We start from the raw sequence: 21,954 nt of genomic DNA on the forward strand, positions 1-21,954 counted from the left end.
CTAACTGTTCTAATAAGGATGGTAAAGCTATTGATATGCTTGGGGGAAAAGTGTATTCTTCTGCAACTTTGCCTTTTCGAATTCTTGTCAGGCTTATATGTTTAGTTTATACTAACTGTGAAAGTTTGAGGAATGTTTTGGCTGCAGTTTTCTCTTGTGAGGAACAAAATATACTCTGTATAGTTTAGCTTTTTCTATTTATTAAGTCACTACTCATTATCTGAAATGTGTTTGCATCTGTAGATACTGCTTCCAGGGCTTTTGCTACTGGTACAATTTTGAGGAGATTTGCTTGGCTGCATTCTCAGAATGTCACAGAAGATGTAAAAAAAAATTAAATTCTGAAGTCTCATTTTGATAGAGATTTAGTTGTTGAACTGGAATCTCTGCTGCAGTGGTTATCAAAAAGTGTGATAAGAGAAGTAAGCTGATTCAGGGAATCTGTCAGATTTTCCAGCCCTCCTCCTCTAAATTCTCAAAGGGATGTTTTGCTCTTTCTTTCAATTTTGGCAAGAAACAACATAATAATCAGCAGTCACAGCAGAATGCTGGTAAGCAGATATTTAAAAAGCAATGGGAGTGAGGTTCCAAAAAGAATGCAGCCCCCCCCCCCCAAACAAAGCACAGTCAAACAAGTCAGAAAGACTATATAAGGGGACTTGTCAAAACAGTCAGTTTCTACAGATGCCTCAGACTTTGCTTGAGGAGCAGTGTCAAGGGCAATAAAAGCACAATATTTCTGAGTCTAAACAGATCAAAACACAAAAACATAAAATAGATTATAGCTCTTGTAAGGCTCTCTCGAGTCATCTGTGGTCTCCAGAACATCTTCAAGTAGTTACAGACCATACCACAGTAATATGGTATAAAAACCATCAAGAGGGGAACCAGATGCTACCCCCTTTGCAGACTAGCCATGTTAGGATGGGATATAGCTTTACAGCACAGTCTCACTTTACAGGCATCGTATATTTCGTCAAGAGAAAAACTGTGTGGCAGACAACGTGAGTGGGACCAAGGCAGACCTCACAATTGGAAATTGAATCTGGGGTCTTCGAAGATTTGATACATCTATGGGGGACTGGGGAGTTCCTCCGATAGACAGCTTTACCTCCACTCTAAACAATCAACTGGCAAGATTCTGTTCTAGGACTCCATACAAGAAGGTCTTGGGAGACCGATAACTTTTTTCCCTTTGGACAGGAATGTTCCTGTATGTTTTTCTACACTTTCCACTAATATCCACTATACTTCTGAAGATTCAGAAAGAATCCCCCAAGATCACTGTGGTGATTCCTCACAGACTGGATCTACTCTCACAAGAAAGGAGATGTTTGATGCACGCTAACAGCAATCATTTTCAATTGACTGCCTGGGTGACAGGGTCTTAATTCCTTTTAGGCACCTGTTTACTGAGGATGTGCAGCAGGTACAAATGGAGGCAAGTAAATCTGCTACTAGAAAACCATGTACTAGCAAATGGAAAAGTTTTTGTAGTTGGTGCCAAAAACATAACCATCACCCACTCAGGACTAGTTGTTCTCTGGTTGTGTGAGTTACTACACTATGGCCTTTCTTATTCCTCTGACAAGGTTCATGTATTGGTCATTTCAGCATATCTGCCCATGAATCATCCTCTTTCAGTGCAGTATCATGTTTTCGAAATGGGTTTTACATAAGAGGCCTCCAAAAAAAAAAAAAAAGTGGTCCCTCCTTTGGATCTTAATTTTGTATTAGAGAAGCTAACACTTCCTCCGTTTGAACCAGCTAATCTAGCTGACTTGAGGTTCTTAACATGGAAAACAGTTTTACTGATTGCTCTGACCTCTGCAAGAAGGGTATATGTGTTGCAAGCTTTTATGATGAGTCAGTGCGTATCTCATTTTTCAGAGACAAGATTTCTTTGAGAACTAATCCTTTCATACCTAAAGTGGTGTCATAGTTTCCTTTAAGCTAAACTATACATTTCCCCATTTTATTTCTTGAACCTAAAAATGAGGGGAGAGGGGATACTCCCATACCTTGGATGCCCACAGACAACTAGGATACTATCTTGACAGAACTGAATCTTTCAGATCTTCGGATCAGTATATTTCTTGTGAAAAAGAAGGGCCAACCTCTTTCAAAACAGACTATTTCAAAATGATTGCCAAAGGTTATTATCTTTTATTATACTCACCATAGCAAAACTGTTCCAGGCAGGGTCAAGGCACACTTTACCAAGGCCTTGGCTTCATCTGTGGCTTTTTGGAAAGGATTGGATTTTAGACATATTCTAGAGACTGTCACTTGGCCATGTGTGCATGCTTTTTCAAAGCACTATAAGCTTGATTCCTTCTCTAGGTCCAGATCAAGCATTGCTAGGACCATTCTCCAAGGGCTCCTAGACTCTTCTTCTCCTCCTTCTGCCTCCCAAATGTAGTTAGCTATGGTAGTCTACCCATATAACTAAGGCTACTGTAGCAGTGATCAATATGATGGATATAATACAGTTGTGCAAGTTGAACTTGCCCTAACCGTAGACGTTTGAATGATCATTGCTGCAGTAGCCACTCCATCCCCCTTGTTTCTTGATGTGTGTTTATGCCAGGGTGTCCACATTTATTTTTTTATTGTTCCTAGCATTGCCCTTTCTGGGTTCAGTCTCCCTCACTCTGCTGACAGGAAGCTGTGAAGAAGGGCTTTGCACCCAGACTTGTCTTTTAGTTAACTCAGCTTGAGCTGCATGACAGTTGGGCATGTCGAGGGTGCCCTGAAGCTTTTACAGCTGGCCAGCTGTTGTCTTCTATGCAGTATATAACCTATATAGCTAAGGCTACTTGCAGCAATGATCATTCAAACATCTGCTGTTATGGTAAGTTCAACTTATACAACTGTGCTTTTTGCTTTGCATCATTTGCCTTCCTTTGTGTGAACTATATATTACATTTGTAGTGAAATGCTAAGAACTTGTTTTCATTTGCTTTTATTTAGTTAACCTCTGACACTGTGAAGTGTACTGGAGGAAGAAGCGATATTTTATGCCATCCTGAAACTGCTACTTAGTACCTGTCTTTTTAGGGTCTGTATTAAATCATTGAATGCTTAGAAAAGCAAACGATTTATCAACCTCATGTAAGCGGAAGCTTACAAACTCAAATGCTTAGAGCAGTGATTTTTTTTCCAAGGGAAAAAAGTCGCTGTTCCAAAAAAAACAACACCCCCCCTTAAAGCATAACATAAAGTGGGGGGGCTTTGCCCCCCCCTACTTTAAATATACCAACTCCGAGATCGCACTACAGTGACGAAAATGGCAAAGTAACGGACGCGGCCAAGCAATTTCTTTCCCAGGGAAAGAATTTGCTTATATGCTGCTTCGGCATTTTGCCTTTTCATTTTTTCGAGTTCGACCAAGACGCAGTCAAAAGAATGCGTCTTCGGTCATCTAACAAGAACCCTCTTTTTAGCTGGAAGTCTAAGTAACAATCCGTGATATTGATGAAGGGTTACTTACTTGAGTAGCTTTACTTTGTTTTTTTCCTGTGTGAGGGAAATTCTATTTCTTTTCCTTACTGTTAAAACAGAGATAACTAGAGTTATTATTGCCTGGAGTTCACTTGTTTTGCTAGTTGTCACATATGCCATTTCCCTGATTAATGCTGCACTTTACCCATTTCAGCTAATTTTGCTATGTGTTTGAGCTGGTAGAAGGAAACACTGTATATCTGAATTCCATTTCCCTTAGTAATTTGAACTTTCTGTTCTCCCTTTCATTAACTTTAAATAGGTGGCTGAACAACCACGAACAGACTACTTTATTAGGACGCTCTCTGTCACATTCCAGAATGTAAGTGTTTGCAATATGATTCTTTTGCTTTAGATGTAACTGTAATGTTATGAGTAAACCATTGTAACACAGTGTTAAACTATTTTTTTTATTTTGAGTATATTGCTTGATGGAATTTAACTGTTTTAGACGACTGCAAAATGTGTCCAACGTATAGGAAGAAAATGCACTTAAGGGGCTTAGAGTAGTTTGTGGTGGTGTGCTTAGCAGTGGATGCTCACTACACTGCTGACTGTTGCAATACTGATCTGTGGGATATCCTGTATGCATGTAACCAGTGATCAGCCAGACTTACCAAGCTGCCCTGCCTGAACTAGCTATGGCTGACTCCCTCCCATTGGACAATGGTGGCTTAAGACGAGCATTGACTGATTCCGCTTTCAGATTTTCTTTCCTCATAGGTTAGTATGATTACTTGCCTTTCAGTATCCTCAGTCTGTTGCTTAGCCTGTTTACAGAGAACAGATAGTACCCCAGAGGGAAATTATTTTGTCTTGTAGTTTGCATCGGCATTATCTTTCTGAATGTCTAATAGTGACTCTGATACAGAAATTGTTTTTGTAAAAAGTAATAATTGTATTGACTGCCAAAACATTTTTCTCAAAGACTTCCACTATCTTTTTGTCTCATCCAGAGCATGACATGGAAACTTGTCTGCATTATGCCAGTTTCACCAAGAAGGCAATCAAAAGAAAATCAAGTTTCTTTGGGAGTTAGTTGCAACTAACACGCTATCACCTGTCTGGCTGTACAGTGCTGTGGTGGTATTAAAATCCTTGAAACCAACCCTTGAAGCACAAGCATTCTGACAAATGCCATGGGCATGCACAATAGAGTACTGAGGACAGTCCATTGGACATAATCAGTTTCTCTAGGTCTGACAATGATGAGCATGGTAAGACACCTTTTAGCCTCATCTTCAGAGTCTGTTTTTGCCAAGACCTATGTTTCAACTGCTCTATAAGCTCCCACTTTTGCAGCTACTTTTATTTCCTTCCAGACTGAAGAAACAGATATGTTGCTTGCTGCCATTGCCCTCCAAGAGCCCCAACACCCAACAAATGCATCATGATTAGAGAGGATGAAGGCAGAAAGTCCTCAATATCTGTTCACAAGAATGTTCCCTAAAATAGTCTCTCCATTTGGTCACCCACTGATGAACCAAGGCCTCCAAGGTGGTGTCTCCTGCCAGTACCTGCCATCTTGTTGTCCCACTCTATCAAGTGCAGCTTCATTTCCTTCTTCCTCCCAGGCTTCTTACTAGAAATTATTCCAAATGACTCCGCATTTCTTGACTTTTCTCTAATCAAAACAGCCAACTTTGGAAATCCTTCAGATGCCAAAGGCATCTTTGAGAAACAGATTTGTGTATAATCTCCACTAGAAAATACTAACACTCTAGACTCTGAGACAGATGAACTGACTTATGCGGGCCAGATTCCTTCTGTCCCTTTTTGTGAATCAAACTCTGAAGGCACCATATACTCTTGCTCATCTCTTGAGGATTTCTTGTTGGGGAACACCCTTCATAAGATGAAGGAAGAGTCCCAAAGGGAGTCCAAGGAGTACTCCGAGGCCAAGATATGATAGAGTGATTACAGTGACCTGCTTCGGCCCTGGATACTTGTCCGTCCAGTCATGGACGTCCATAAGGATGCATTTATTAGTGCTTCTTTGAAGCCAGATTCTCTATCCCTGCTCTTAGTACAAATATTTCTACAGGGGCAGGGGTTTGCCTAAGTTCTTGTATAAAAACACTTCTGCTGATTCAGCAGTGCTGTCCTTGTATTCCAGCAAGGGATCCTAAATGGTTCCATGCAGGAGTCCCATTTCCAATGACAAGGAGACAAGAATACTCAACAGATTTCAGAATAAGGTGCACATATCAGTTACCATGGCTATTAGAACCTTAAAATGTCAGACCCAAGTGTTTGCTCATCAGCAAACCATGCTTGAAAAATGAGATTCGTAGTTGAGACCATTTTTGACAAGAATCTGAAGCAGGATTGAGTCTAGCTAATGACACAGCTCCTGCCATTTTTATGAAAAGGCAGACCCCCTTAACTAATATCCTATAATAGAAGAAGAAACAGCATTGATGGGAAATGAGTAACAATGAATAATTTAACAGACAAAATTATACTTTTGAAGGCTTACAATGTAATACAACTAACTAAAATGCTGAGTGATAGGAAGTACCTGCTTAAATACATTTGGTTAAAAAAAAAGTAAAAAAGATGGACAGGTTGAATTGTAAAAAGCTTCAAAATAGAGCTGTTCCAGGCTCAGTTATTTTATTTTATTTTAATATGTTTACCAGGATAATGCACGGATAAGGAGTGAGCATTTGCAGACACAGCCTGAGTGCAATAAAAGAAATACTCGCAGGTTGTACAGAATTAGTAGGGGTAGTTAGATAGTAAATATGATATATTTTCAAAGGTTTTACCTTTAAAATGGGGAACTGAAGGCTTGACAAAAACAGGAATGTCAAATGTAGTTTGGCTGAGTCCCATATTGCCGACCTCCAAATCTCCGAGTGTCCTATTCAGTGAATGCCAGTGTACATTTGCAAATACATGGTTGATGTAATGAATAGAGATCGTGGTACAGTGCAGATGGGGAAATTAATCCTTTTCCTCACTGTAGTGCTATCTCTGAGTTGGAATATAAAGTTTGCAGGGGGTGTGGGGGGCTTGCCCCCCTGCAAATACGTGAGTTGCAGCATTGTGCAGTACTGAACTGCGTAAGTTTGTATTGCTGAAAAGGCAAGCAGGTGAAAAACCATGTAGAGAAACACCAAATTCACATTCAGATGTTGTTTTTCTGACATGTTGACCTAATTAATATGCATGACATTGCACATGTGAGTCGACCTCATAAACGCATTATATAATTAATCTCAGCCATTTCGTGATAAACCATTTGCAAGATATTGTTGGGTGCCAGTTTTTTTATTTTTTTTGCAGTTTGGATATTTAAAATGGAAGGAGACCGAGGAAAAGAGGCACTGCAAGACAGTTCGTGATGCATTGTGCACCACACTGTCAGACTGAACCACAGCCTTCTTTGATTAATAATTTTGAATATTGTATGTAGTCTCATAGTGGCACCATCCATTTTAGCTGCAGAGCATGTGAGAAACAGTCCACATGTCTATAAAGCCTACTATTGTTGGAAAGAACTTGACTAACCCGTTTTAAGTCTTCTGGGGATAGTCGTGGTATACTGTTCTGTTTAGTGAAGAACAGGCAGATCCTAGTAGTGGGTGTCATGATGGCTTCTGTGGTTTACCTGTGAGTGATCAAAGCACTCTCCTTTGTGAATGTTAAAAACTGATTAAGTCAAAAACCTTAAACTCTCACTCCATGAGAGGGACTCCATTCCCACACATCCCTAAACTACATATATCAACTCTATGGTCACACTACAGTGGAAAAAATAGGAGAAATTCATGAAAAGTGCTGTGCCACCTCACACAATTTAGAACATCACACTGGAACTTAGAGATATAAAATTTTTTTTAACTAAAGCCACTTGTTCACCAGTGCTTCGGTGACCTGTAACTGTGCCAGTTGCTGTATTTCTCTTTTCAAGGAGGGTTCAGTGCAACAGTAAATTCTAACTAGACTTGCCTTCCTTCTGTTTTCTATGACCTAGATGGATTGTAATCATCTGTCTCATTTACCTCCAAGGAATGCAGTGCCTACAAATGTAATCATGCAGGAAGAGTGAGATTTCTGGGTAATACTGATGCTTGCCTGTCTTCTCTTCAGTTTGTATTGTTTGAGAACCATATGTCCTTTGGTTCTTTCTTGAAATAATTTTCACTGCACAGTGTGTTGCTCACACCAATGAAAGTCATTGACAACAGAATTTCGATTCATGATATAAGGATAGGTCTTTGCCATGCCTTCACTTAGCTTACTTCTCCTACAACCTACAGTTAGCCAAGCTGTGAACACTATATAGTGAGCACTTAGACAAGACTAAGTCCTAGACCCAAATGGACAAAATATCAAACCTGCTCTCAGCACTTCTGTTGTTAGCCTTTGTAGCATTTAGTACTCACAAGCAGTGTAGGAAATGCATATGCAAACAGACAACACATTTCTTCTTGACATAAATAATTCAGTCTGTGATGGGTGCAAATTTCTACGAAGTCTGGAGGCACCCCTATGAGTATAACACACTACCACTGGCATCTCATCACAACCCAACTAAACTGATTTAAGCAGAGGGTGTTTAAAAGTCACTAGCAAAGCCTCCTGGGAATAAGAGGACTAGGCCTCAAGAGGATATTCACCAACTTATCAACACTATTATCGCATGCAGTAAAATATCACCAGGAAATAGAAAGTAGACTTTATAATTCCACAAATTCCATAAGTAAAAAGTTATGTCATAGTAGTTATTTATTATGTTGTCAAATACAGTGATTCCACTTTAATAAGACTCAAAAGACAAGATTACACACTGTTGTCATTCTGGTGCCGGGATCTGTGATATTACAAGAGATGTCCTGACTGAAATCACTGTTCCTAATCAATGGGTTACAATGCTGATGTCTGGCTGGGGTACCAAAGTTTTACCTTCCCAGGATCGTGCATCTGACCTCATCTTGTTAGCATATGGATATATGGGCAGATGCACAAGCATAATTCCTGAGACTGTCTCACCGCCAGCCTGAATGCAGGTCAGGTATCTGTTGAACTGACTGCCATTAAGTCGTTGGCACTGGTGCTGTGAACTAACAGATAAGTGCCCAGCTGGGCAACCTTCCTTTACCTTTTTAAGACTGTCATGCCTTGTTTGTATTAGATGTCAACTAGGAGGGGGGTAAATGTGAGTTTGTTATGCAAATCCCATATAAATACTTCCATAACCAGTACTTTTTTTGCTTAGGAGCGGAACACATCTACAAGGCCTATTCCATTTCTCAACATTTTGTACCTTAGACTTTACAGTCCTGTTTGTCCTCTCTCAACACATTTTTTGGCAACGTAACATCTGAGATGTGATTCTTTCATTTTGCCATATAACGATGCATCATATTATTTAGCTGATATTATAAAGGAGACATGGACAAGTGCTTTTATAAATAATGCTGAGCTATCTAAGTTGTTGGGAAGTCAGCCAAAAATAACCTTTAGTAGAGGCAGAAATTTAAAGGACATCTATGAGTCTAACAGTAACAGGAATTTATATAAAACATCAAAAATGAGTAAATGTGGTACTTGTCACACCTGCAAATACATTAATGATAGCCCTTATGTAGCAATACAGGGTTTTAATAAGACTATTCGATGCCCTGGTTACTGTAACTGCAACACAAAGATGGTGATATATCTGGCTACTTGCTCCACTTTTCCGGCATTTTATGTTGGTAAGACTATTAGGAAGTTAAGGGAACGCATAGTTGAACATGCTAGGGATATTAAGAAACACAAGACCACTAGTTCTCTATACATGCATAGTACTAGATGTCCAAGTTTTAAAAGATTTATATTTTTTGTTATAGACAGAATTCCACATAATATGCACAAAGGTGGTCATGACAAGATTATGCTTGAGGCTACGGAATGTTTATGGCAATTAAGATTAAATGCTTGTATGTTACCTGGCATCAATGAAAACATATCTATTTCAAGTATATTAAAATATAGGTCACATTTTATATGACCATATTTTATTTTATAATGTATTTTATTATGTATAGTTCATAATTTATTAAACACATATTTATTATTTACATATTTATTTATTTATTGTTATAGTATTTTTTTTATATATTTAACAACAATATATTATACATTTTCTATATACATTTTATACAACAAGTATTTAATTTATATTATTGGTATCCATAATATATGTATATATTATTTTAAATATGTATTTTAATATTTTTTTTATTGGTGTCAAGTGATTTTATACATATCTCTACATTGACATTGTTTAATTTATTATTATGTTAATTAGTTAATTAAGTTATTGGGAAATTATATGCGTATATATATGAATGGCCTAGTTGTTAATTCTTTGTACTCTGATGATGCCCTAATGTTTAGGGTGAAAGCGCTTATTATTTTTCATTTGTGTGGTTCTGTAATAAAGCAGGTTGATGCAGTTCACTGTGTGGGTTTTGCATCCTAACATCTGAAATGCTTGGCCCACTCCAAGATGACATATACTTCCTATTTTCACTACTTAAGAAAAAGCTTACAAGGTCTAAGCCAGTGACTCTGTCAGCTCTCTGATTACAGTGTGCCCACTGAGGTTTCCGAATCAACAGAACACCCCCCTCTACTTCAGATGCTTTCTACTGAGTCCCCACTGGAGGCCGATAATGCTTCAGAGGCCCTCACAAAAGACAAATCCACAGATAAAAGTGAACCACAAATTATCTCAAAGCATCCAGAGGTCATTAGTCAGATACTCATTAGGAAAGAAGTCCTAGGTAAACATGTGGAAGTATATCAGGAATTTGAACCACCATTCTTGGTACAGGCTGATGTCATGCAAAAAAAAAAGAGAGGTCATAAACTAAGCATGTAGCTTCTTCTCCTCATCCTCGCCCTTTGAGGAGAAGGAATGGGGTAGACTTTTCTCAGCGTCTGCTCAAGGCCATTGTGACCCTGAAGCCTGCTTCCTTTCCTTCCCAACCTCCACCTGCACTTGTCAGAAAATTGTTGTGGATTCATCTTTCTCTGAAGATGAGTAGGTTTCTGATTCTGACCATTCCTTGCTACTCCTCTCAAATCCACTTTCTTGAACAGGTCCCTTATAATGATGAGGATTCTATTTCATCTAACTCCTCTGTGGAAGAACCTTCTTTTGGAGAGTGAGAATTTTAAACATGAGTTGTGAGTGGGAATCTAGGGAGATCACAAAGGTCCTATAAAGATACTACAACCTGCTGGCATTGGGAACTCCTGCTCCATCATCAGTTCCATTGATTTTTGAGGCTTAGACACTTTTTAAATCAATTTCAGCTGTCTCAGACTCGCAGCCTCCTGCTCCTAAAAGACAAGACAGATTTTACAAGGTCTCTAGTGAGCTTAAGTTCTTGTTTAAAAATCCTGTAGCAGAGCTCCTCTGCAATGTCTCTTTCTTCTGATAAACCTTCAGAATTCCTTCTAAATGTGAGTACCCTCCCTTCTGACAGAGACAGCAGGTCTGTGGATTAGTGGGGAAAAAAGGTTTATACTTCTTTTACTTTGTCATTAAGGGATATTAATTACCAAACCTGATGACCAAGTATTTGATATCCGTCCTCCACTCCTTACACAATATTGTGGTGGATCCACAGAATACTGATCCTAAACAGCAAATTCCGTCCTTGCTTAGTCAGGCTACCCAAGTAGCCAGACACAGCATTAAGTGTAGTTGTGATGCTTTAGAGGCCTCGTCCAGCACAGCTGCCACTGGCTCTGTCATCTGCAGATTTGTATGATTGCACAATCAACCCTTGCCCAAAAACTTTAAAACCAAAATTGAGATGAATTATCTTTTAGACGAGATATTTGGCCCACAAGCAGCTAACCTTTCCAAAACCCTTCACGTACGGGGGAAAAACTATGAAGGGACTGCAGACAACTTCTGTTAATCTCTGTACCAAGGTACCAAGGGAATTATCCAACCAAAACCCACCTGTTTTGCCGGGAGGGATCTTAGACTTAAATAGAAACACAGGAAGGCTGCCAGAAGGAGATTTCCAGGGGGGAAAAAAACGGGAATTCCTCCTTCGGGAGGCCTCCCTTTGGGGACAAATCTCTATGACTATCTATGGACTCATTCCCCCTTCCCCTCAGCCCTGCCTTGCTCTGCTCCTCTCAAAAAGGCTTGACAGTCTTTTCTCCACCTGGGAGAAGATTACCACAGACCATTTGGTTCTTTCTATCATAAAAATGGGCTGTGTCATGTATTGGATGGAAATTCCACCATTAGATGGCATACCTACCCTTCCCCACAACCAGATACATCTGTTTACGCCCATCCTACAAGAATTACAAGCACAAGGCACAATAGAACAAGTCACCAAAGAATTTGTGGGAAGGAGCTTTACTCCAGATTCTTCCTAGTACCAAGAAAAGGGCAGCAGAGATTCATAGTGGACCTGTCCTTACTAAACACTTAAACATTTGGAATGCTGTCACTACACACAGTACTGCCTTTCGTGCCACTTCAGGTTTTTATGGTATCTCTAGATCTGAAAGATGCCTTTCTACCTCCATATACCAGTTCTGCCCCGTTGCAGGAGATTCTTCAGCTTTTGTTCTGGATTATCTTGCTTTGCAGTTTTACTGCTTTGTCTTTAGAGATCTTCAATAGTTTTCAAAATGTGTCTGACACCAATGATTGCTTTCTGTTGAACCCAGGGAATCCAGATTGTTCCCTACTTAGATGATCTTTTGATCCATGCTACTTCACAACAGATGCTTCTGCTGCACCTTCAGTTCACCTTCAACCTCCTGTTACAGGAGATTGCAGTCAACTACAAGAAGTCCTCTCTGCAGCCAACTCAGGACCTATTTTTTTCTGGGCTGCAAACTGGATACAAAAAAGATGCAGACCTACTTACCTCAGGAAAAAATGCAGAGCCCTACAGACTGCTGGCACAGCCTTGCATCCCTCAACCAATGCTCAGCAAGGGAGATCCTAAGAGCTCTGGGATTCACAGCAGCAACTATCCCAATGCTCCCTCTATCTGAACTGCATATGGGGAATATCTAGTGGTACCTGAAAACAGTGTGATCTCAGCACTCTTACCTTTTAGACACACTGATTGCTCTGTTACCTTGTCTCAGAAGTAGAACTGTTATGGTGGAAGGACCAGATGACAATCCATATGGAACTCCCCTTCACTCCTCCAACCCCAGTTCAGGAAATGTACAAAGATGCCTCAGATGAGGTATTGGATGCTTGGACGTGGACCCACCGAGTACAGGGTAGATGGCAGCCAAAACTAATAAAGGACACATTAGCTTGAAGAAGATGAGGGGTCCCTCATCCAAGCTCTTCAAGTTTTCTGTTATATCTGTGTTCACAGACCACGCAAATGTCATGTGGTACTTAAATAACAAGGCAGAGCCATGCCAACTGTGCAGTTTGGCACAGAGAGCTTGCACCTTGCCACCCAGAAAAAGGAGTCACTAATAACCACATACATCCAGTCACAAGACAGTGTGTTGACAGACTTGACTAAGCAGGAACTAGGAGGACTCAAATAAATTAGCCTGGAGGACAGATGCTTTCTCCTTTCAGTGAATAAGGGAAATACTTGCACCTCAACGTATCATCACTAAACTTAACGCTGTGGCTTATAGAGTTCTAATTCCTTGCAGGTATGTTTTTCTAATGATGTAATTAGCAAATTCCTTCCATATCATTGTTTCAGTAGCCTTCATTGAAAGGATCTCCTGCCAAGGATGGCCCAATGTCTGTCCAGCATACTAAAGCCTTTAGATCTTATAGATGCAGTACGTCAAACATGTTCACATTGCATAAAAGGGACATACAGATGCAATTACCCAGAACTTCTTTGCCATCGGTTTATACACCTTTGTTGAACATGAGTCTGAATGCCCTTTGTCTGCGCTGGTTACCAAGCTGTTTTTTGTTTTTTAATATATTTTTCTTTTTTCTTTGCTTACTTGAGTTCATGTCATCCAAGAAGGGAAAAGGTCAGTGTGGTTGGCAGATTCCCCATAAAGACTGTTACAGCCAGTGTCTTTTTTTAGCCTAGGTGCTTCCCACAACAATACGCAGTGTACTGTCTGCATACCTCTCCATGCAAGAAATCTGGATAAAGCCAGAAAGAAGGGGGGACAAAAGCCCAAAAAAAGGAATGAGTTTAAATATTGCTACTACAAACTCGGAATGTTGATAGAGTAACAGGTTTTGTATTCTTATGTATTTTCTGAAGGATATGAAGCCTGAAACTCAAATGTCTGCCATTATTTAGTGACTTCAATCTTCAATTATTTGCCAGAAAACCACAAATTTTATGAGGAACAGACCAAAAATGTGAGGCAAAAATCTGGACATTCTGCGAAAATCTGTACATTTGAGAGGTATGAATCTGTCTGTCATAGTTGCTTATTGTCTTTGTCTATATATCAGCATCTTAAATTGTTGGCTCAGGCTGCTATGACCAAATCCCCATCCCAGAGGGACAGCCATACTCTAAGAAGGAGAAGCCGTCTAGGCCTAATTCTGTTACTCCAGCCTCTACTGAACATCTCTCTAGAAGCAAGTGATAGCCCTGAAGACCATCCAGCACTTGCGTCAGATTCCTCTACCATGACCCCTTCAGAGGCTGGCATGGATCAGAGTTCTTCCACATCCTCCGAGGCTTTACAAATGTTACATCAGACATTGAGGGAGAACCACAGCTGATTACTTTTGAGGGGCCGTGGGGGATTCTTCAAATCTTAGTCAGGGAAGAGGTACCCATTATGTTGTTGAATCTCACCAAAGGTCTGAACCACTGAAGTTTGTTAGGGCAGATGCACCCTTTAGGAAAAAAAGTTGAAGCATGTCACCTAATTGGTCAAGATCCTCAACTTGAACGGCAAGATTTTATCCAAACCTTGCTCAGTACTTTGTTGGCATGTAGCCTCCACAGGAGGTTTCAGTCCCTGCTCCTCCTTGGTCTTCCACTCCTGTTAAGAGGGCAAAGGAACCAGATTCCTCAGATGAAGGGCTGTAAACCTTTGTTCAAGTATCCTGCTGATCCTTCTGTGGTTTCAGTAAAGCCCTCTAAAAGTTTGCCTTCCTCTAAGCTCTTTCAAATAAGGATAGTATCGCTGTGGAGAGATTGGGTGAGAAGGGTATACACTGCTGCCACCTTATCTTTTTGGGCTATCAATTATCAAACCCATTTGACCAGCTATGTCGTAGCTGTCATTTCTTAGGCAGCTACGGTGGTGTGTGATCTTTCTGATTCTAAAGGGAAAACTTCAGCTATTTCCCTGCTAGGGACCACTTCCCAGATTGCTTGTCACTCTATCAAATGCAGTGATGACACTGCTGATGTATTTCCCAGAGCTGCAGCCTTTGCTTCTGTTGTTAGAAGGAAATCTAAAAAGACACAGATAGAGCAGTTATTAGGTCTTAATAGAAGGTATTTGGGATATAGTATGAGATTAGTCTGGATTTGTACAGGGACATAACCAATGGGTTTTAAGATAGTTTCAGATTGTGTTTAAAAAGTGTAAATGAAGACAGTGATGTAAGTTCATGGGGGAGTTGGTTCCAATACTTTCCAACTGCATTTGAGAACAGAGCATCTCCTACCATGTTATCAGATTTACATGTTGATACAAGTAGTTTATTAGATGAGCGTAAAGTTGAAAGGTTCTTATATTGGGTAATGAGGCTAGCAAGTATTGGGTTATTGGTAGGTTGGAAAATGGTTTTGTGCACAATGGTGAGTTGTTTAAAGGGAATCTGATTCAGAAGCTCTAACCAGGCTAATTGTTTCAGATTATGGCAGTGATGGGTCCTAAAGGAGGAAACAGTAGCAAATCTGGCAATGCTATTGTAAGCGTTGGCTAGCTTGTTAAGGTTATTTTCTGACAAGTTAGTATATATGGAAGAAGCATAAAGAAGTGTGGAGATAAGGTGGGAATAGGCAATAGTGGTTCTGGCTAGTCGGGAGAGAAAGGGTTTTATCCTATAGAGGGAGCCTAGTTTCCTGTTGACAGTTTTTATGGTACTGTTGATATGGGTTTCAAAGTTCAGGTTGTTATCAATGTTTACCCCCTAGACGTTTAGGTGTTGGATCGGGAGGTATGAGTGTAATTGATAACCTTCTTCCAGTTTCTTCTTCCTCTGGTATCTATCCCAGCCAGGGAATTTCTCAAGTTCTGAGCTTTATGGCCTGAACCATCCCCATGATTCCTCTTGCCAGACGACATATAAGGAAACTACAGTGGTACTTCAAATCAGTGTAGCTTCAACATTGCCACCCTATGGAGTTTACTGTTTCTCTCCTCCCTTGTCTCAAACATGAGTTCCAGCTGTGGATTTGACAGATTTCTCTCAATCTGGGACTCCCCTTTCAGGCTGCAGTTCCTTTCCAAGAACTGTTGTCAGATGCCTCAGACCTTATATGGAGTACCTCTTTTGACCCTCTGAAGGTTCAGGGGTCTCTAACCTTTTCATTAGAGGTCAGACCATATCAGCATAAAAGAGATGAGGGCTCTGCTTCTGGCTCTACAGGCTTTTCATCCCCTTTTTCTTTCCAGTCCCCTGAAAATCTTCATGGACAATACCACCGTGATCTGGTATATCAACAAGTGTGTGTGGGGAGGCACAAGGTCTTATCTTCTTTGCAGACTAGCTCTTCAGGCCTGGGATCTGGTTATCTGTTATCAAGTGACTCCTCAGGTAGTTTACATTCCTTCAGAGCACAACCTAATGGCAGACTCTGAGTAGGGCCAGACCACAGGCTCACAAATTGATGCTTCACAGTGATATGTTTCTGGACATAGTCCATCAATGGGGTATTCCTCAGATAGATCTTTTTGCTTACCCTCTGAAAAGACAACTTCCTGTATTCTGTGCGAGAGTACCAAATCATTAGTGAACACCCTGTCTTTTCCTTTGAAGGGAATGTTTCTGTATGCCTTTCCTCCCCTTCCTCTGCAGCCAAGAGTTCTGCACAAGATCAAGCAGAACTCCCGAAATGTTATTAGCGACTCCTTTTTGGCCTAGGCAGTAGTGGTTTCCCCTTCTTTTTCATCTGGCCAGGGGCAGTCACCACAAAGCATCTCATGGCAAATGTCTTTCTTCCTCTGTAAAGTCACATTATACTAGGACTGTTGCCTCTTCTGATCCCTTTTTTCAAGGGTTTGGACACCAATTCCGTCCGTGAAACTGCTGCTTGGTCCTCTGCTTATAATTTCACTAAGCATTTTAAATTGGATGTTTTTTTCCAGGACCAGGGCAGGTTTTGCTGAGGCTATTCTGCAAGGGTTTGTAGAGGGCTTTTCTGTGCCTTCCTCCTCCCAGCCTTCTTAGCTCTTGTACTGTCCCTTCAGTGAAGAATACTGCAACAGTGATATGGAAGAACATAGTTCAGTTGTGTAAAATTACCATAGCAGTAGATGTCCTTCTCTTCACTGTTGCAGTATTCGGTCCCTCCCGCCTTCCCTTTCTTTTTTATCTTTTGCTCCTGTGTTTTGTTGTTCCCCTGGCCAAGGGGTTCTTGCTTCCTTTTCCTTCTGAATGTGTATGTTCTCCTTTGTCCTTGGGTGTGTTATTTTCCTCCTTTGGTAGTTCAGTTCTGTGTAATTCCATTTGTACGTCACCTTTATGCCCTACTCCCAATCCAGGGAGCATACATGTGAGATACGGCACTTAGAAGATCTAAGGGTTTTGGTATACTGGCCAGACATTAGGGTATCCTCGGCAGATAGAAGAGGACGATATAAAACTAGAATAGGGGGTGTGGGGGACGTAGCCCCCCACCTATTCTGGTTTTATATCGACCACTTTACAATTCAGTATGTTGAAATTTAGCATTGTATGATTTCAGTATTATGGGTTTCAGTCAAGTGATTTTTCAGTATTTTGAAATTTCAGTCTTATGGTCTTAGTCAAATGAGTTTCAGTCAAATTAAATTTCTGTCATCTGATTGGGATCCGATGAACAGCATTTTACAGTTTACAAAGCCCCACAGACTAGTTTATAGTCAGAGAGTCTCAATTTAATACTTAAACCAAAGTACGCACAGCCAGCAACACAAGACCCATAACAAGTTACAACCCATCAAATTTTCAGCAATGTACATTAGACTAATCTGCTAAAACTAATGCTGACAATGCAAAAATGCTTACAGTAAAATGTCATATAGGTCTAACAAGATGGTTAACACAACACTGTCAACCAAAATATCACTTTATATAACTATTCACAATGACTGCACATTTTTGTTGGCTCGAAGTAGCAACTTTTTGAAGTGTTCGTCAGTGAGTGTATTTCTTCTTGCAGTCAGCACTTGTCCACCAAAACTGAATAGGCATTCAATGGGTGCCCTAGATGGCAGAGCTGTATTAGTGTTCACAAATATCTTCTTGACTATAAAGTAACTGTTGAGAGAAGATATTTATCTGGAAGGTTCAGCCAGATACATGTCCATCTGAGAAAATATGCTGACATTGGCTGGCGTCGACAGTCTGAAGCTGAAGAAGCTGTCTTTGGCAGTTAATGCAAAAGCTTCAGATGATCCATGTGCAGGTTCATCCAGTTTATGCATGGCATCAGAGTAGAGCCTTGCCTCCTAGTTTCTGCTCTTCACTGTCCATCCATTGCAAACGTAACTGTGAATGCACTATGCTAGCCAGAATGAGCTCTTCACGCTCCAGAAGGTAATTGAACCGAGGCTCAGTGCTTTTAAGAAGAGCATCAACTAGCGGCAGAACAAGCTTCACAGACTGCCTGACTTCAGACAACTTGTTTTTCAGGCACGTAATGGTGGGGATCAGGATTCCTATGAAGCTTTTCTGCTCTGACTGCAGGATGTTCAGAGTAATTGCCAGGGGGTTCCATTGCTTGTACAAAATCAGCAACAAAGGTAATTCCAGTCTGTTCACATAGCTCATTCAGCAAGCCTTCACCCTGAGTTGCAATGAGGTGAATTCTCTCCATCGCGCAGAAAGTGGAATTCCATTGTGTCACATTGGGAATAATCAATACCATATCACACTTATTTCGAGCCACCTCAGCAGCTTGGGTGATGTGACTAGCCTTGTTTCCAGGCAGCATAGCATTTGGCCATGGTGCTTCGCGTGATCTTTTTATACTGTGCATCATTACAAGCAGATTCAGAATCTTGTATGGCAACTAGATTCGATGTGTGTGCTGCACATCTTCGATGGGGAGGCAGTGAAAGCTTTGCCCTGACTGACTCAGCACAGCTATCACACTGTTGTAAATCACTTCACCATCATCATCCTCATCTTGGGACAGAATGCTTGTAGTCTCAGATCTCTCGCATTCCGAGAAGACAGTGAAAGCCTTTACAAAATTGCTGCCATTTTCAGTAATTGTTGCACACACCTTTTCGTCTATCTTGTACTTGATGGGCATGCTCCAAGAGTTGATGTTATGAGATCATATGTATGCCTCCCCTGTAATCTGCAGCATGACAAAGCAGCGGACTTTCTTTGAAGTGCATCACAGTCAATCCAGTGGGTGGTGACACCAAATAACTATGATTCTGATGAGTCGAAATGTCAGCCATAGTGTGCTGCATAGTATCCACATTCATGCTGGAAGAAGCTGTGCAAGCATGTTCTTATCATTCGTAAGCATATTTGTGTACTTTTTTATAAGATCTTATATCTGCCAAATCTCTGTGGTTTTGCTTAAAGTTAAATCACTGTCTCAGAGCAAAATCTTTCTCACTGCATCATTAATACCATGCACAAGCTTGTCTTTTATCAACTCATCTCTCAGATCATCAAATCTGCACGTTTTTGATTTTTCTCAAGTCAGTTATGTATGCTGCAAAAGTTTCACCAGGCTTTTGATCTCTTGTGTAAAAATAGTGCCTTTCCTCTGTAATATTCATTTGAGAGTTGCACATTTCTCTAAACTTACATTTTAAGCACTCAGAGTCTTCCCGCGTTTCAGCCTGTATCACAATATGGCAGTCTGTCCCCTTTTTCTACATAAAGAGCAGGTGCATGCACAAATGAATCTTCTCTCTTAATGACTTCTGACCCAGCTAAATTGAGCAGAATAAATGTTTTTGTATGTGTGTCTTTATCAGAAAAAGCAGCCTGTATGAAAATATTTTATTATTGCTCAAACACTCTCCAGTTTTCAACATTATTATCAAACACAGGTGGATTAGGTCTGTGAAATCCCTCTGCCATGCCAAGTAAGTTCATAGGTTGATACTAGGCTATCTGCCCTAGGGCATTTATAAGTCTAGCCAGAGTGTGTTTGGCTTTCACCACCCTATTAGTTGACTGTGCCTTTGTATAGTAGGTCACAGAAGAATAGCCCTTTTAAGTTTAGTGTCAAACACACACCAGGTACTTGTAATTATATTCAGTTCTACAACAGACTCTTTGAAATAACTGTACTCTTTGAAAAGACTGTACTGTAGTACTGCACACACTGCCAACACTTTGCACACTTCAGATACTTTGATAGCTTTAGTTAATGCAAAAAAATAGTACATTGTGAAAAAATATAGTTTTCTCTTTTTTTGAACATTTTATATGATTCGGATATTGTTTCAAAAGTTTTCATAATTATTTCAAGTACTCTTTTCAATATGTCGCAATTTTGAACATGTTGTTTATTCAGTAATTGGTTTGGCATGTTTTGCTTTATATTCATTGAGGGAAAAATCATTTAAATGAGTTTAAGAACCTGGAAATATTTTCTAACCGTTTACGAGTCGTTTGAGCCACTCTTTATTTCTGACTGTATACGCCTCATGGTTTTAAGAAATTTTGACGTTGGATCCTGTTCTGATAACATGTCACTCGTCTTGTGTATTCAAATAAAATGATGAGGCTTGGGTGTTTAAGATATTTATTACACACAAACACATCAGGATGGATGACTGGAACATAAAACTTAAACGAACTAGCTAACTGACTGCTACACACATACATGCTTTCACTCCAGCTGCTTACACAAAGTGATACTCTGCTTGCACGTGCTCAGTACTTTCTATGCATGCGCCCATGAACTGTAGTGGCTTTAAAAGTACAACACGCACACTATGATCTACACTCCCTCTGTTCGAGTGGGTTTCCTCAGGGTGCTCCGGTTTCCTCCCACATTCCCAAAACATGCTGCAGGTGGATTAGATATTCTAAATTGGCTTTAGGTGTGAGTGTGTGCATGCATGTGCCTTCTGAAGAAGGTTGAGCACTGGGCTGGCAATTCAACAATGTAAAACTCCAGTGCAACTTGTTCTGCAGACTGCTGATCCACTGTGGTGATCCCTAATGGGCACAACCGAAAGGAGAAGATGACGACTAGTCTCTATAGCTAGAGAGTCCCAGATAATAATTAAACCAAACCAGCCAGCAGCACAAGACCTATAAAAACCCATCACATTTTGTCTATTTTCAGCAACTAAAAATCAAAACTTGAAAATAATTTTAAATAGAACATAAAATATTGTCAAGACAAAAGTTGGTTGATCATAGATCCACTTGGAGTCCTGCTTGGTGCAGTGAGTTGGGGCATCAGGTGTTCATCTGATGAGTTTGATTCCAACTGATGGTGGTATGAAGAACCAATGCCATTTATTATACTGCAAGGTAAGGATATGATCTCAGGCTAGAATTGTCCTAGTGTTAGGGGATGTTTTAGTGGGTGAGAGTCCCACAGCACTAAGGCAGGGCTGGAATCTGGTCATCATTAGTTTTCACCTCCTTGCAGTGCTAAAAAAAAAAATTAAGTCAGTTTTGCTGCAGACTAATTCTAATGATCTATTATGAATGTTACATGCTATGAGTTGTGCCAACATTATGTTGTAATTTTTTATCCGAATTGCCACTTCAAAGTGTCTATTAGCTCCTAACATTTGATTACTATCTATACTGTATAGGGACCTCGGAAGTTGCATCACTCTTTAGGAGGCTATATCACCCACGTTGAGAGCCACTGGTTTAAGCAAAAGTAACTCACATTTATGTTACTAGTTACTAAAAAAAGTAATGTATTACTATATAAATGTACAAAATGGAGCGACCAGTGTTGACCAAAACCACTAGTACAAAACACACACTGCCAGCAGTCAGGAAATTTCGAAAAGGTTTTCTTGTCTAGTCGAACACAAATAGCAGCAACCCAAGAATTCAACAATAAAATCCACTTTAATTGTAAAACTGGAAAACCACCGGATTGAGTGCTTTCATAGGCTTTATTAGAAAAGGCTTACCCAGACTCTGCTATATTTTGTTGTGAAGGAAAGGTTCAAATGAAATAGTGTAGATTCTGATGAAATCTCCGGTCAGAGGATGAAAGCACTCAATCCGGTGATCTTTTTTTCAATCAAAAATCGCAAAGCGGAGCCTCTTCTGTTCAATGCAGAACAGCTCGCTGTGTGTACAAGGATATTTAACAGTATACGTTTTCTTATAAG

General features: G+C 40.2%; 1 protein-coding gene across 1 annotated transcript in view; it reads left to right on the forward strand.

The window, feature by feature from the left end:
* PTPN12 (protein tyrosine phosphatase non-receptor type 12) overlaps positions 1–21,954 on the forward strand; it is a 3,019,581-nt gene that overhangs the window by 907,022 nt on the left and 2,090,605 nt on the right. Inside the window, exon 7 of the mRNA XM_044088562.1 lies at positions 3,767–3,826. Within this exon, the coding sequence (XP_043944497.1) occupies positions 3,767–3,826 (60 nt within the window). The remainder of the gene's footprint in view (positions 1–3,766; positions 3,827–21,954) is intronic.

This window comes from Protopterus annectens, chromosome 11.part0 (genome assembly GCF_019279795.1).
Source record: "Protopterus annectens isolate FY-2018-M chromosome 11.part0, PAN1.0, whole genome shotgun sequence".
NCBI lineage: Eukaryota > Metazoa > Chordata > Ceratodontiformes > Protopteridae > Protopterus > Protopterus annectens.